Here is a 13,173-nt window from a genome sequence, read left to right as displayed (position 1 = left end):
AGATAGATAGTAGATATAGATAGATAGTAGATAGATAGATAGATAGATAGATAGATAGATAGATAGATAGATAGATAGATAGATAGATAGATAGATAGATAGATAGATAGATAGATAGATAGATGAGATAGATAGGTAGATAGATAGTAGATAGATAGATAGATAGATAGATAGATAGATAGATAGATCGATAGATAGATAGATAGATAGATAGATAGATAGATAGATAGATAGATAGATTGATTGATTGATTGATTGATTGATAAAATATATAGATGCATGGATAAGTAGATTGTAAATAGATAGGTCGTTGTTATTATATAAGTAAAGTCATTGCGTAAAACATAGCGACCAAAATAATGAAATGGGTAATCATGTCATTGTGAACAGAGCTTCAATCTGTCATTGGAGTGGCAGGGAGTGCCCTTGAAAACCCATATCAGGCCAAGTCGGATCCCACCAATCAGAATAGCCCATTTCTGAACAGCCTTCCTGGCTAATCCACCAGGTGATGTATTTTCATTTTTCATGTGCGCAAGGTCAGGAAGTAAACCCATGGTGGTCTTTTCCTGGGCTTGGATGGGTGGGCATGCATGTCTGCTGCTCTGGTCAGACCCCAAATCACCTGCCGTTGAATTAAAGAAACTGAGAAGTGTTTGTAATTGTTGAAACAAGCAAAATCTGTTGATAATATAGTACTGTCACCACAGATACTTTGATATATTACCCATAGTGATCACTTTATGCAGGATGAATCAAAGCATGAGCGAACCATCCTGTAAGTCATGAAACACTTACCCTAACCCTAACCCTCTTAAAGGTACACTGGTCCTCCTCCGCTGGTGCTTCTATGACGAGATACACTCCGAGAGTTTTAAAAGTTATAAGTGAAGTTATATAAAAGTCTTATATTAGCACTTTCGATTTAATGGATCTGAGCAAAATCTGAAAAAGAAGACAGGTCCCGCTTGTTTAGCCATGTCTGCTGTAAATCACAGTCTACAAATCCAAGCCCATGACCAAAAGAACACTAAATGGCCTGTTCACCCTATCCGTCAGGACGCATTAAAAACACCATCATCCTTAATCTTCCCCGCTCATCGCTGAGGCAAACCGGGGCTGAGCTACAGTAACAAAGGCACGCATTATGGCGGGCTACTATATAATTGAAATGAATATTCTGAGATTGTTACATAACTTGTTTGAATGTGTGTGTGTGTGTGTGTGTGTGTGTATGGTGTGTGTGTGTGTGTGGTGTTTGTGTGTGTGTGTGTGTGTGTATGGTGTGTGTGTGTGTGTGCGTATAGTGTGCGTGTGTAGTGTGTGTGTGTGTGTGTGTGTGTGTGTGTGTCTGTCGGTTTCCTATCTTGGCACAAAATTGGCACCGGGGTTTCAGGATTGAGTGATAATAGTTTTAGTGATTGTTTAATTTTGTACTCTGGTCTGTAAATTTGGTAAAAATTACAGACCGAAATTGTCTGTGGTCCCAATAGAATCCATTGATGATAAGGTTCCTGAAAACATCGTTTCAGGGTCAGGGTTTGACCTGGATGAAAAATTATCTGAACGTCTCTCTTGATTATATAATGAATATGTGTACATAATAAAAACAATTCCAGTCAGAGGTTATGATTCACTTGTGTGACCTCTTGCCCTTTGATAACATTAACCTTCAAAGGTATTTAATCAGCGTTAACGAAGCCAATCGTTAAGGGTACATAACAAAATAAAAAGTTTTCTCCCTTTTCATCCACGTGTCGTATCCACTCCGATCACTGCCGGGGCTAAGGACGCATCCCACCACTGTGGAGTCTTCACTTAGCCATGATGGCAAGAGAGGGTGAGCAAACAGAAAACCAATGAAAAAGAAAACCAGACCAATAATAAAATGAAGATGATGCAGTTTTCTTCAGTCACCCGAGCGAAGCACGAAGACACAGCCGTTTGGGAGTCGTCAGAGTGGTGGACTTTGACAGTGTGTCATCTCTCTTTTGTTCTTAAGTCGTTCCGTTTAGTTTTCTGTCGGGTAGGAAGAAGAGGAGGAAGTATGCATCCAGCTCCTACTCCACCGACCATTACATGGAATCACTATCCCTGCGCTGCTGCCCCTGCTGCTCTGTTCTATGTAACCATTAGGTGAAGCATGGGGTCTCTCTCACGCACGCACACACACACACACACACACACACACACCACACACACACACACACACACACACACCCACACAACACACACACACACACACACACACACACACACACACACACACACACACACTCAAGTAAGCACGTGGATGAACACACAAACACATGCACGCTCCCTCACACACACGGCACAGCCATATGCACACGTGCAGGAACACAAAAATACACACACACACACCTCCACATACACACTGCAGCATACACACACACACACACACACACACACACACACACACACACACACACACACAAACACACAAAGATAAGGTGTAAACAAAACACACATGCCTATACACATATAAAATCAACTATACGGACACTGGCAAAAAAAATATTATGTGATTCATCAGCTTAGCTGGGTAAACTGGGCGTTGAAACTATAAGAGCACATCTCTCCCTCACCCCCCCCCCCCCTCTCTCTCTCTCTCTCTCTCTCTCTCTCTCTCTCTCTCTCTCTCTCTCTCTCTCTCGCTCTCTCTCTCTCTCTCCTCTCTCTCTCTCTCTCTCTCTCACTCTCTTCTCTCTCTCTCACTCTTACTCACTCTCTCTCTCTCTCTCTCTCTCTCTCAGTGTCCGTCCACCGCATTACTCTCACCAAATACGCACTTTTTGGTTCCTTCTTCATCCCACTTGCCTAAACACAATCTGAAAACATATCTAGAGTGATCGCACCAATATTTAATCCAGTCGGGAATCTTTAGCCAACAGTTAGGGTTTTGTGCCCACTCTTTTGCGAACACTCAGCAGAAAACTAGTCCATTCCGGCAGGTGGATTGTATCTTTTTTTAAACCAACCTTTTTTTTTAAATCATCACTCGTCTCTGCAGTTTAGTCTCCTAAAAAACTCCTGACGTTTTTTTTTTTAATCTAAGGAGCGACGATTTATTCTAAGGAGCGCAGCCCCAACGGGAGGCGAGCGGACCGGTCCTGGACCTGCTCTACAGTGCGCTCGGAGACCCAGGACTCATCCGCGTTCAGTCATGTCCGCCAGGGATGCACTATGTTGATCTTAAAAGTTGACCAGGGTTTTTTGGTTGTGGGGTGTCTACGAGGCATGGCTCCGTTCTTCGCTTGCTTCATCTTGTCCTGGTAAGTAAACCCCAACTCACGCTGCGTTGTTTTACACCACTTTTTACGCATAGGAATCATCCGTACGGATTTGAACATTACGCCGGGATTGTGTTTGTAGCGGTTGTTTATGTTGTGATCTCTTCTTTTGGCAACAGCGTGTCTACTGTGTGGGGGAATCAGCAGGGTGACAGCAGCATCTACCTGGACAACATCACGCGTATTTTGGATAGATTACTGGATGGCTATGACAATAGGTTGCGACCTGGATTTGGAGGTACGGCCATGTTCATTTCATAATCATATCTTGTCTGAAACCTGCTCAAATATTTTCTTTCTGATGGGGAACTTATTCCCCTTACTTCTGTATGCTTGTCAAACAGATCAATGTGAAACGTTTCTCTGGATCAGTGATGGTGTAGATAAACTGCAATGATCTTCACCATGAATCTTCCTCATTGTTTAGAAGGATGTTTCATTTCCTTTTTAAACTTCATGGCCTACCCTTTGTGGATGCTGTTAAACACACAGATAGATAGTAAAAGCATGCATTCCCCCTCAGATGTCTCTAATCCCTCATCTTGGGCCGTCACTCTTTAATCCACATCACAAAAACCTGTAATTCTTCTGGCACTATAGGTCCAGTCACGGAGGTCAAGACGGACATCTTTGTCACCAGCTTTGGGCCGGTTTCAGACGTGGAGATGGTACGTATAGAGGGGACCTTTGCCCCTCAACACAACAACAACAAAGCACAACAAAGCGAAGCACAACGATGAGTGGTAAAAGTGCCTGCCCTGGGATCCCCATGTAAGGGAATCCCAGTCCTTTTGTTGTTCAGTTATAGGGAGAGAGTGTGTGTATGGTAAAGTCCCAGTAGCCCCCAGTCATGGATAGCCCTAGCTTCATTATCCAAGCATTTGGGCACGATGTCATTAGTAAGGCTTAGGATTTTTAATCTGGTTGACAATCCTCCTGTCAAAGAGATAGGGAGGGAGATAGAGAGTCATAGAGAGAGAGAGAGAGAGAGAGAGAGAGAGAGAGAGAGAGAGAGAGAGAGAGAGAGAGAGAGAGAGAGAGAGAGAGAGAGAGAGAGATGCCTGAATATTATAGGAGGTCCATCCCTGTCATGGGATAGGCCTGGGCATTCGATTTCACACACACACACACACACACACACACACACACACACACACACACACACCCACACACACACACACACACGAACACACACACACACACACACACACACACACACCACACACACACACACACACACACACACAAACACACATACACTACACTGTGTTTGTACACAATTTAAAGCCATCTCGGTCTGCAGTTTGATATACAGTGGCAGTCTTACAGGCGGATGTCTGGGCCTTAAGATCAGGCAAAGCCATCCACTCTATCTAAAAGCATCTCTCTAGTGAACCATCACTGCCCCATGCTAATGCTGTATGTTTACAGACGGTACCAGATTAATGCTTTAATCACTTTCTGCCATATGCTCGGAATCGCGTGTTCCCACATTAAACATAGAAGGGGGGAGGGACATAGATTTGGAGCAAATGGTTAAATAAAGGGCTCATTTAGACAGGTGTATGTGTTACAACATCGGGCCAGGTGCTTAACTAGTTGTGTTTGTGTAACCAGTGATATGATTGTTGCTTATAGCATTTGAACAAGTTGAAGAACCAGTGGACTGGTGGTTATCGTGTCCTCGTTTGGAGAAACGGGGCTGGCTTAACATATACAGTCAGGTCAAATGCTCAGTTAGCGTTCAAATATGCAGTAGTAGAATAGTAATACTAAAAGTCGTTTTAGTAGTAGTCGAGGTAGTAGTAGCAGTACTGGTAGCAATAGTAGTAGTAGTAGTAGTAGAAGTAGTAGCAATAGTAGCAGTAGTAGTAGTAGCAATAGCTGAAGTAGTAGTAGTAGTAGTAGCAGTATAAGTAGTAGTAGTAGTAGCAGTAGTAGTACTACTACTAGTAGTAGTAATAGTATAAGTAGTAGCAGTTGTACTAGTAGTAGTAGTAGCAGTAGTAGCAGTAAAAGCAGTGGTAGTAGCGGTAGTTGGAGATGTAACAGTAGTAGAAGGAGTAGTAGTAGCAGTAGCAGTAGTAGCTATATTACTGGTGGTGGTATTAGCACGTAGGTTAACTCTCATCTTTCCAGGAGTACACCATGGACGTGTTCTTCCGCCAGACCTGGATCGACGAGCGGCTGAAATTCGAGGGCCCCATCGAGATCCTGCGGCTGAACAACCTGATGGTCAGCAAGATCTGGACCCCGGACACCTTCTTCCGGAACGGCAAGAGGTCCATCTCTCACAACATGACCACCCCCAACAAGCTGTTCCGCATCATGCAAAACGGAACAATCCTCTACACCATGAGGTGAGTGTGTGTCTGGGTGTGTGCTTGTGTGAGCGTGTGCGCACAGTGTGTGTGTGTGTGTGTGTGTGTGTGTGTGTGTGTGTGTGTGTGTGTGTGTTTGCATGTTTGTACGTGTGTGTGTGAGAATTTGTGTGCGTGTGTGTGTCCGTGTGTGTGTGTGTTTGTGTGTGCGTTTGTGTCTGTGTGTGTGTTTGTGTGTGTGTGTGTGTGTGTGTGCATGTTTGTGCATGTGTGTGGGAGAATTTGTGTGCGTGTGTGTGTCTGTGTGTGTGTGTATCTGTGTTTGTGTGTGCGTTTGTGTCTGTGTGTGTTTGTGTGTGTATTTGGTTGGACGATGAGCCTGTCTCCCAGCCAACACCAAAATAGAACCAAAAAAAATGAAAGAGGGGAGAAAGAGAGAATAAGATGAAAGTTCCAGCGCTTTCCGCGAGGAATATAACGAAGAGAAATAGAACAAAACACAAAACAGAGACTGGGATTCAAATCAAAATGAATAATCGCAACAACCAAAAAATAAAGGAAGAAAAGCATGAGCATCAGAGCGTCAAAAAATGTTTTTATTATATTTGATGGTCAAAAGTTATGGCTTCACATTATCTTATTGTGAAAACATTATTCCTCAAAGAAACAAAATACCTATTATCTGCGATAAATAAATAATGATAATAATAAAAAAGATATATATATATATATATATATACAAGGATACACACACAGAAACATCCATCCTCAAATATAAAACAAGTTGATCCGTCCAGCTTTAGGAAGATGTTTTGCACAGTGCAATCACTAAGGCTATAACCCTTCAAATAAATAACAGTCTATGTATTGAACATAAATCAAAAACGATTACATCTATATGTATATTTCTCCTTCCATAGACTGACCATCAACGCGGAGTGTCCGATGCGTCTGATGAACTTCCCGATGGACGGCCACGCCTGCCCGCTGAAGTTTGGCAGCTGTGAGTGTGTGTGTGTTGAGAAGTGTTAGACTGACGGACAGCTGCAGCTTCTGCAGTCCATCTGAGTTATTGACTCACGGAGATGGACTCGATGTCGTCGAAGGACCTCACAAAATACCCTCCACCCAGTCTCCTCTCACGACCGAAGGCCTGGGACGGCAGTAGCTGAGAAGGAAGAGCGGGTTGACTAGTAACGGGAAGGTTGCTAGTTCGATCCCCGGCTCCTCCTAGCTTAGTGTTGAGGTCTGAGCAGGACGCCTCACACTGACTGCTCCTGACGAGCTGGCTGTCACCCTGCGTCCACCCTTGAACGTCCTGTTTCTGCAGTAACCTCTACAGGTTAAAGCCTGATGCAGGGGACTCAATGAAGAATTCTCATCCGTGTCCCATTGTTGCTGGGTCAGAAAACTGCATCCTCAACTGACGTACACAGCTCCTGAATTTTTGGGAGAAGGGTTATTGTGTTTGGGTAGACCAGATGTAAACCATCAAACTAGAGACCCACTCTCGTCCTGTGAACTTAAGTTTAATCAAGGACGATCAAGCCCGCCATCTTGATACTACTTCTTGAATCTTGACCAGACTAAAAAATCCAGGCAAGCCGTTTTCATCATTCTCATGATAATGGTGAAAAACCCCTGAGAAGGCGATCTGGGCTACTTCATGACCCCATCCCATCACCCTCCAATGCATTTAATATCAAGTTATCTGCCTAGTTTCCCGCTTCCTCCCCATCCTGCTGAAATAGCGTACAACGTCATCACCGCTAAAACATACAATGTAAAGTGCGAGTCAATCAAAAAGCAATCACCAAAAGCACGTCTGACTGTGGTAAGTGTTAATTCCTGCCCCACCCCCCTGCCCCCCCTCTCCTTGCTCTCCAGACGCCTACCCCATGAGTGAGATCGTCTACACCTGGAAGAAGGGCCCGCTGTCCTCCGTGGAGGTCCCCCAGGAGTCCTCCAGCCTCCTGCAGTACGACCTCATCGGGCAGACCGTTTCCAGCGAGAGGCTCAAGTCCAACACGGGTAGGTGGTAGTGTGCTTGTACACGTGTGTCTGAGTGTGAGTGTGCGTGTGCGTGTGTGTATACATAGCGTGTGCGTTGGTGGTAAGAAACAACACAGGTGCGTTTGTGTGGTGGTGTGTGACTGTGAGAGTGTTGTGTGTGTTTTTGAGTTTGTGACTGCGCTGTGAGTGTGTGTTTGCATTTGTGTGTGTTTGTGTGTGTTCTCTGTTGCCATGGGTTTCATCTCCATGCGCTGCATTATATTTGCCGCCAAAGACATTTAAGGTTAATGCAGACCCTAATGTATGTTTTGTGTGTGTGTGTGTGTGTGTGTGTGTGTGTGGTGTGTGTGTGTGTGTGTGTGTGTGTGTGTGTGTGTGTGTGTGTTTTGTGAGCGTGTGTGGGAGGATGGCTGTGCAAGCGAGTAGTAATATGTATAGATGGTCATAATTTTCTGTAGAGAGTCTCTCTCTTTATTTACTGCAGTAATGAACACATTGTAAGGCCCAATCCCATTTCTAGCCCTTACCCCTTCCCCTCACCCCTCCCCCTTGTTATGAAGGGGTAAGGTGAAGGGGGGAGGGGTAAGGGGAAGGGGTAAGGGGTAGAAATTGGATTGGGCCTATGCCTACAGGAATATAATTATTTTTTAAATTAATCAACCTAGTTGTCTTCATGTAAATGAAATGTCATATTCCTTTTGTCCAGTTTACTTTACTATGAATCTCAAGAGTCAGCTTGCAGATTATTACAGCACAGAGGATAATTTCCATTTCATACAAACACATGTTTCATACAAACAGCACAGAGGATAATTTCCATTTCATACAAACACATGTTTTCACCATCAAAATGGTAATCTCCTTAAAATAGTAAGAGGTTCTTGTGGCTGTGTCCTCCTGCAGGTGAATACGTCATCATGACCGTCCACTTCCACCTGCAGAGGAAGATGGGCTTCTTCCTGATCCAGACCTACATCCCCTGCATCATGACCGTCATCCTGGCCCAGGTGTCCTTCTGGATCAACAAGGAGTCCGTCCCTGCCAGGACCGTGTTCGGTGAGGCCATTCCCACTCGGTTGAGAGAGTGGTTTTTAATAGAATCAGGATGATGTACTGTGCTGAGCTGGTAGGCGTTTTGTCATTTTTGGCTGATGACAGACGAGTGTTGTTGTGTTGACTGCGGTTGTCTAAAAGAGCACTTTAAATGAACCACGCAGCGGTGCATGGACACACAAGGAAGTCGTGTCAGAAAGGGAACACACACACATGGTTACTTTTTTTCATTACGGGTCATATGCCTCGTTTCCACCGAGCAGAGCCTGGCTATGTTTCCACCGCCGACAATATCCTTATGGTAAGGCAGGGTTTAAGAATGGCGATAAGTTAGCAAGTCACGACAGCTAAGTAAGCCTGTAGCCTGTTAATAAATTCATTGAAAAAAAAAAACACGACACATTAAACAAAAAGCAACAATGGTTCGGTCCGTCCAAGTCAAACTTTTGCCTGACATTTCCCACATTTTATTCAATAAACAAAACGTTTGCGTTCAAAATCCAGAATTACCTTGCGGATGTAGTGTTTGTTTGTTTTTATCCCCTTGTCTCCCGGAAGTGACGATTCTGTCGCTCAATCAACGGACAGCCTGTGTGGCTCCCCTCTTCGGCCACCCTTTCAGACCGCTTGTTACCCCAGTGGAGGAGTCCTGAAAATAGGGGTGGCTCAGAGCGGCTCAAAGCGGCTCAGCGTGCTTATTTTGGGACCCACACTTTTGGCAGTGGAAACGCCAATATACGGTACGGAGCCGTACCGAACCGAGCCGCTTCGCTCAGTGGAAACGAGGCAATAGGTTCTGGCAATAGTCCAGCTAGTGCGGTAGCGATGGTGGTTAGCAGAGCGGTGAAATAGAGCTTGCATATCATATAGCAAACAGATCGGGAATGAAAAAATATATCATGTTTTTAACTTCTTTCGACTGCTAAGTGGCTTCACAGTCTGCAGCCTTAACTGCTGTAACTACTCAGAAAACAGAAAATGTAGCAAATACATCTCATTGTAAATGATTTAAGTGGTTAGACCCCAGTAGGTTAAGATTATGTTGAAGAGTGTGTTCATAATATTTGCCAATTAAATTCACATCTCACCTTATCTCTTGACATTTCATCAGGTGGAATCTCATACACCCTCCTCCCATTCCCCTTACCTCATTGCATCCATCTCATTTCTTATGATGGCGATTTAATTTCTATAATATAGTTTAATCTCACATGATCTCACAACATATCTCACACTATCCCCTCCCGTGTCATCTGACTCTTCTTACTTATGACTCAGAGCGAGCCCTTTTTAAGGGCCATGAGTTTGTAAACCAAAATAACAACCCATAGTTCTGTCCCAACTATCCATCACCCACAGTGCAAAGCCAGAGTGAGAGGCCAGAGAACTACCGGAAATGGAATTTATGATTCAACTTATTATCAAAGATTTGTCAAAGACAAAATCCCTTTGCTCCACTTATGTCCTTATACACTCGAAAATCAGCATCTGCTTCATTCCCCTCACTTCCTTACAGCTCACCTCCACCTCCGCCATGGTGGAGGAGGAGGAATTATTCCACAATAAATGTCCCCCTTCTGAGCATTTTTTTCCTTTTTTTCAAAATAAAAGTCATGCCAATTGGCAGAGAGGATGAGGAGAGGATGTTGACTTGGCCCATTTCTAACCACTCGCATGTTCTGCTTGCTACCATTACACCACGCTACACTTAGCACCAAGCTCCAGCCTGGGGAGGGAGTGAAAGTGAGGCGAGCAAGACTGAGAGAGCGAGCGAGAGAGAGAGAGAGAGAGAGAGAGAGCGAGAGAGAGAGAGAGAGAGAGAGAGAGGAGAGAGAGAGAGAGAGAGAGAGAGAGAGAGAGAGAGAGAGAGAGAGAGAAAGAGAGTGCAATTGGCAAACAAATGAAAGGAGAGAGAAGCGAGGGGAAGAGAATGACGAAGAACAATGTGGAGACAATTAAAGTCAGGAGCGAGGACGAGAGGCAGCGAGTGAGGAGAGAAGTAGATTGAGACTGGAGATTGATCGGAGCGACAGAGAACGAAAAGAGCGAAGGAGAATGAATGGAGCGGGGCCCAATTGAACGAGATTGAAATCTTCGAAGGCATTCGAGACACGCTCAGACAGAGAAGAATCCTCCGTCCTGGCAGGGGATGCTCCCTCTTTTCTCCACTTTTTAATCTGGCCGTGTTAAACATTAACGAGCTGCCGCGGAACTTGGACCGGCCTCTGTAGACCGTGGCCGTTGTTTCGTGGCGCTTGCCCTCGGAACGCTGGCAGCCCCCGACCCCCCCCCCCCCCCCCCCCCCCCCACCCCCCCCCCCACCCCCCCCACCCCCCCCCGCCCCCCCTCCTCTACGGCAGCGGCAGTAAGCGCAGGCGCCCTCCTCGCACGGCGAGCACGAGCAGACCCCATCATTAGCGTTGTTGGCTGGGAGGCGTCATGCGGAAGAAACATCTGCGCAAACTCATTAACCTCCGTCGTCCTGCTGTTCCCTCCGCCGCTCGCCATCGTCGACGACATCGACGCGAGCTAAAAGCTGAGAGTATGGTTTAAGTTGAGACCTGCGGGTTCGACGCAGCAAAGGGGGTGCGGTCACCGTACCCACACCAAAATCTTAAGTACCAACCGATTAGATCGACCTGATGGGGACCCACTATCATCCACAAGGGTCCTGAGAATTGACTACTGAGACCGTTTGTTAAGGTGCACGTGAGTTGGGGGGGGGCGGGAATCAAACTGGCAAATCCTTCGGCGGGTTGGGTAATGCAACCTCACTGCCAAAGAAGGACCACCCCGGTCTCCCCTCCTCACTAAATAAATGTAGACAGTAGATGACCTGACCTCCAGTCGTCCACTTTGACTCGGTTTCTTTATCGACCATGACTGCTCCACTCTTAGGACGGAGTGGTGCTTAGGGAGGGGCTTAATGTATTGTAATGGCTCGCTGACGAGAACCCAACAGACAATGTGGGATATTGAGGGAGACAGAAGAGAGAGAGAGAGAGAGAGAGAGAGAGAGAGAGAGAGAGAGAGAGAGAGGAGAGAGAGAGAGAGAGAGAGAGAGAGAGAGGACATTGGCCCTGGTACATTCCACTATGAGATGCACGGAAAACGTGGAAGTAAGGCAAAGGGAGAGGAGAGAAGAGTGAAAGGAAAGTATGACAATGGAGGGGAGAAGAGGGGAGGGGGGAAGAGAGGACACGAGAGGAGAATAAGGACATGGGAAGGAGGAATAGGAGATTAAAGGGAAAGATAAAAAAGTAATTCACAAATTCAGAGAAAGAGAGTGAAAAAACGTTAGGCCAAAGGAGGGAAAGGGAAGAACATTGGAAGAAACAAAGCAGGCCAACATGAATTCAACAAAGTTTAGAGAAATTGAAATCAAGTCTGGAGGAGTTGGAAATAAACAAAGGTATGAAGTGAGCGAGTATGGCGAGAGCGAGAGGAGGAGCGGAGAGGAAAGGGGAAAGCAGCGGAGAGAAGCCAGCCCAGGGAGGGTAACGCGTGAGCACTCCTACACGACAGTGCATTAAGCCATAGTTTGCTGCGCTACATTGTCAACAGCCGCTCTTAAGAGCTAAAAGTCCCCAGAGCTCGGGCCTAACAGGCCTAATTGAGTGTGGCCTAATTTGTACCTTGCTTTCTCCCTATAAAGCACAGAAATGCCTCCAGCGCATAATTTTCTGTCCTGTCCTTTCTATACAACTCGCCCCTCCACCCACACATTCATTTCTTCCTCATCTTCGTCCCCCCGCAACACTCACAGACTTGTTGACTGTGTCGAGTGTGCGTTCGTTTATGTGTGCATGTGTGTGTAACGTCAGAGCCTTAGTTGGAGCGCGGCTACCTCCTGCTCACTCTGGGTTTGAATTCTATCATCTTTCTTCTACGTTCCTAGTCATCTCTTTTCACAGATGAAGAGCTGCGCATGAAACGTTGTTCATCTCCCACCGGGCCGTTGTTCTGAACATTAAATACTCCATGCGTTAATATTATTAGCCTTATGAACCGCACTATGAGAGAGGGAGCCTTTTTCTCTCTCTGGTTCCTTTAGCATGATGAGAGTGAATTAGATCGGCACTGCGTTAATGAACCATTAGGGAGTGAGCATCCAATCTAATCGAATTGAACGAATCCGGGTCAGAGAAGTTCACGCCTAGTTCCAGGTACCAGCCTGACTGCATGTCCTATCAGTCGATTCATTCATAGAAACGACCAATGCAATTAACCGGACCATTGTTAATACGCTGACTCTACTCTGGATGGTGCTCCATAGCCGGGGTGTTCAACAGTGCCAGCTGCAGCCCCTTCACACCGTGTTCATTGTGCGTCACTTTGTTCGTTTTGGTTTTTGTAGTGAGTGTGGCTTTACACTAAGCTTGTATCAAATCTTATGAAGATGAATTGAATCTCACATACATTTTCGAGCAACATTTTCTGCTGTAGGATGGCTCTGAGGTAGGCCTTTGGCCTAT

General features: G+C 45.5%; 1 protein-coding gene across 1 annotated transcript; it reads left to right on the top strand.

Moving 5' to 3' along the window:
• Positions 1 to 3,204: 3,204 nt before the first annotated feature.
• On the top strand, positions 3,205 to 9,351 carry LOC130385970 (gamma-aminobutyric acid receptor subunit alpha-6-like). The gene is made up of 8 exons (XM_056594756.1): positions 3,205 to 3,293; positions 3,431 to 3,549; positions 3,912 to 3,979; positions 5,451 to 5,671; positions 6,553 to 6,635; positions 7,520 to 7,663; positions 8,549 to 8,701; positions 9,257 to 9,351. The coding sequence occupies exons 1-8, from the start codon at positions 3,205 to 3,207 to the stop codon at positions 9,349 to 9,351; spliced, it is 972 nt and encodes a 323-aa protein (XP_056450731.1).
• The last annotated feature ends 3,822 nt before the right edge of the window (positions 9,352 to 13,173 follow it).

This window comes from Gadus chalcogrammus, chromosome 7 (assembly GCF_026213295.1).
Source record: "Gadus chalcogrammus isolate NIFS_2021 chromosome 7, NIFS_Gcha_1.0, whole genome shotgun sequence".
Lineage (NCBI taxonomy): Eukaryota > Metazoa > Chordata > Actinopteri > Gadiformes > Gadidae > Gadus > Gadus chalcogrammus.
Note: the sequence above shows the minus strand (reverse complement) of the source record. Positions and strands in the feature narration are given on the sequence as shown.

Coding starts and splice junctions, on each gene's coding strand:
- LOC130385970 (XM_056594756.1), top strand. CDS start 3,205: ATGTTGATCTTAAAAGTTGACCAGGGTTTTTTGGTTGTGGGGTGTCTA. Junction 3,294..3,430: donor GCTTGCTTCATCTTGTCCTG/GTAAGTAAACCC, acceptor TTTTGGCAACAG/CGTGTCTACTGTGTGGGGGA. Junction 3,550..3,911: donor GTTGCGACCTGGATTTGGAG/GTACGGCCATGT, acceptor CTGGCACTATAG/GTCCAGTCACGGAGGTCAAG.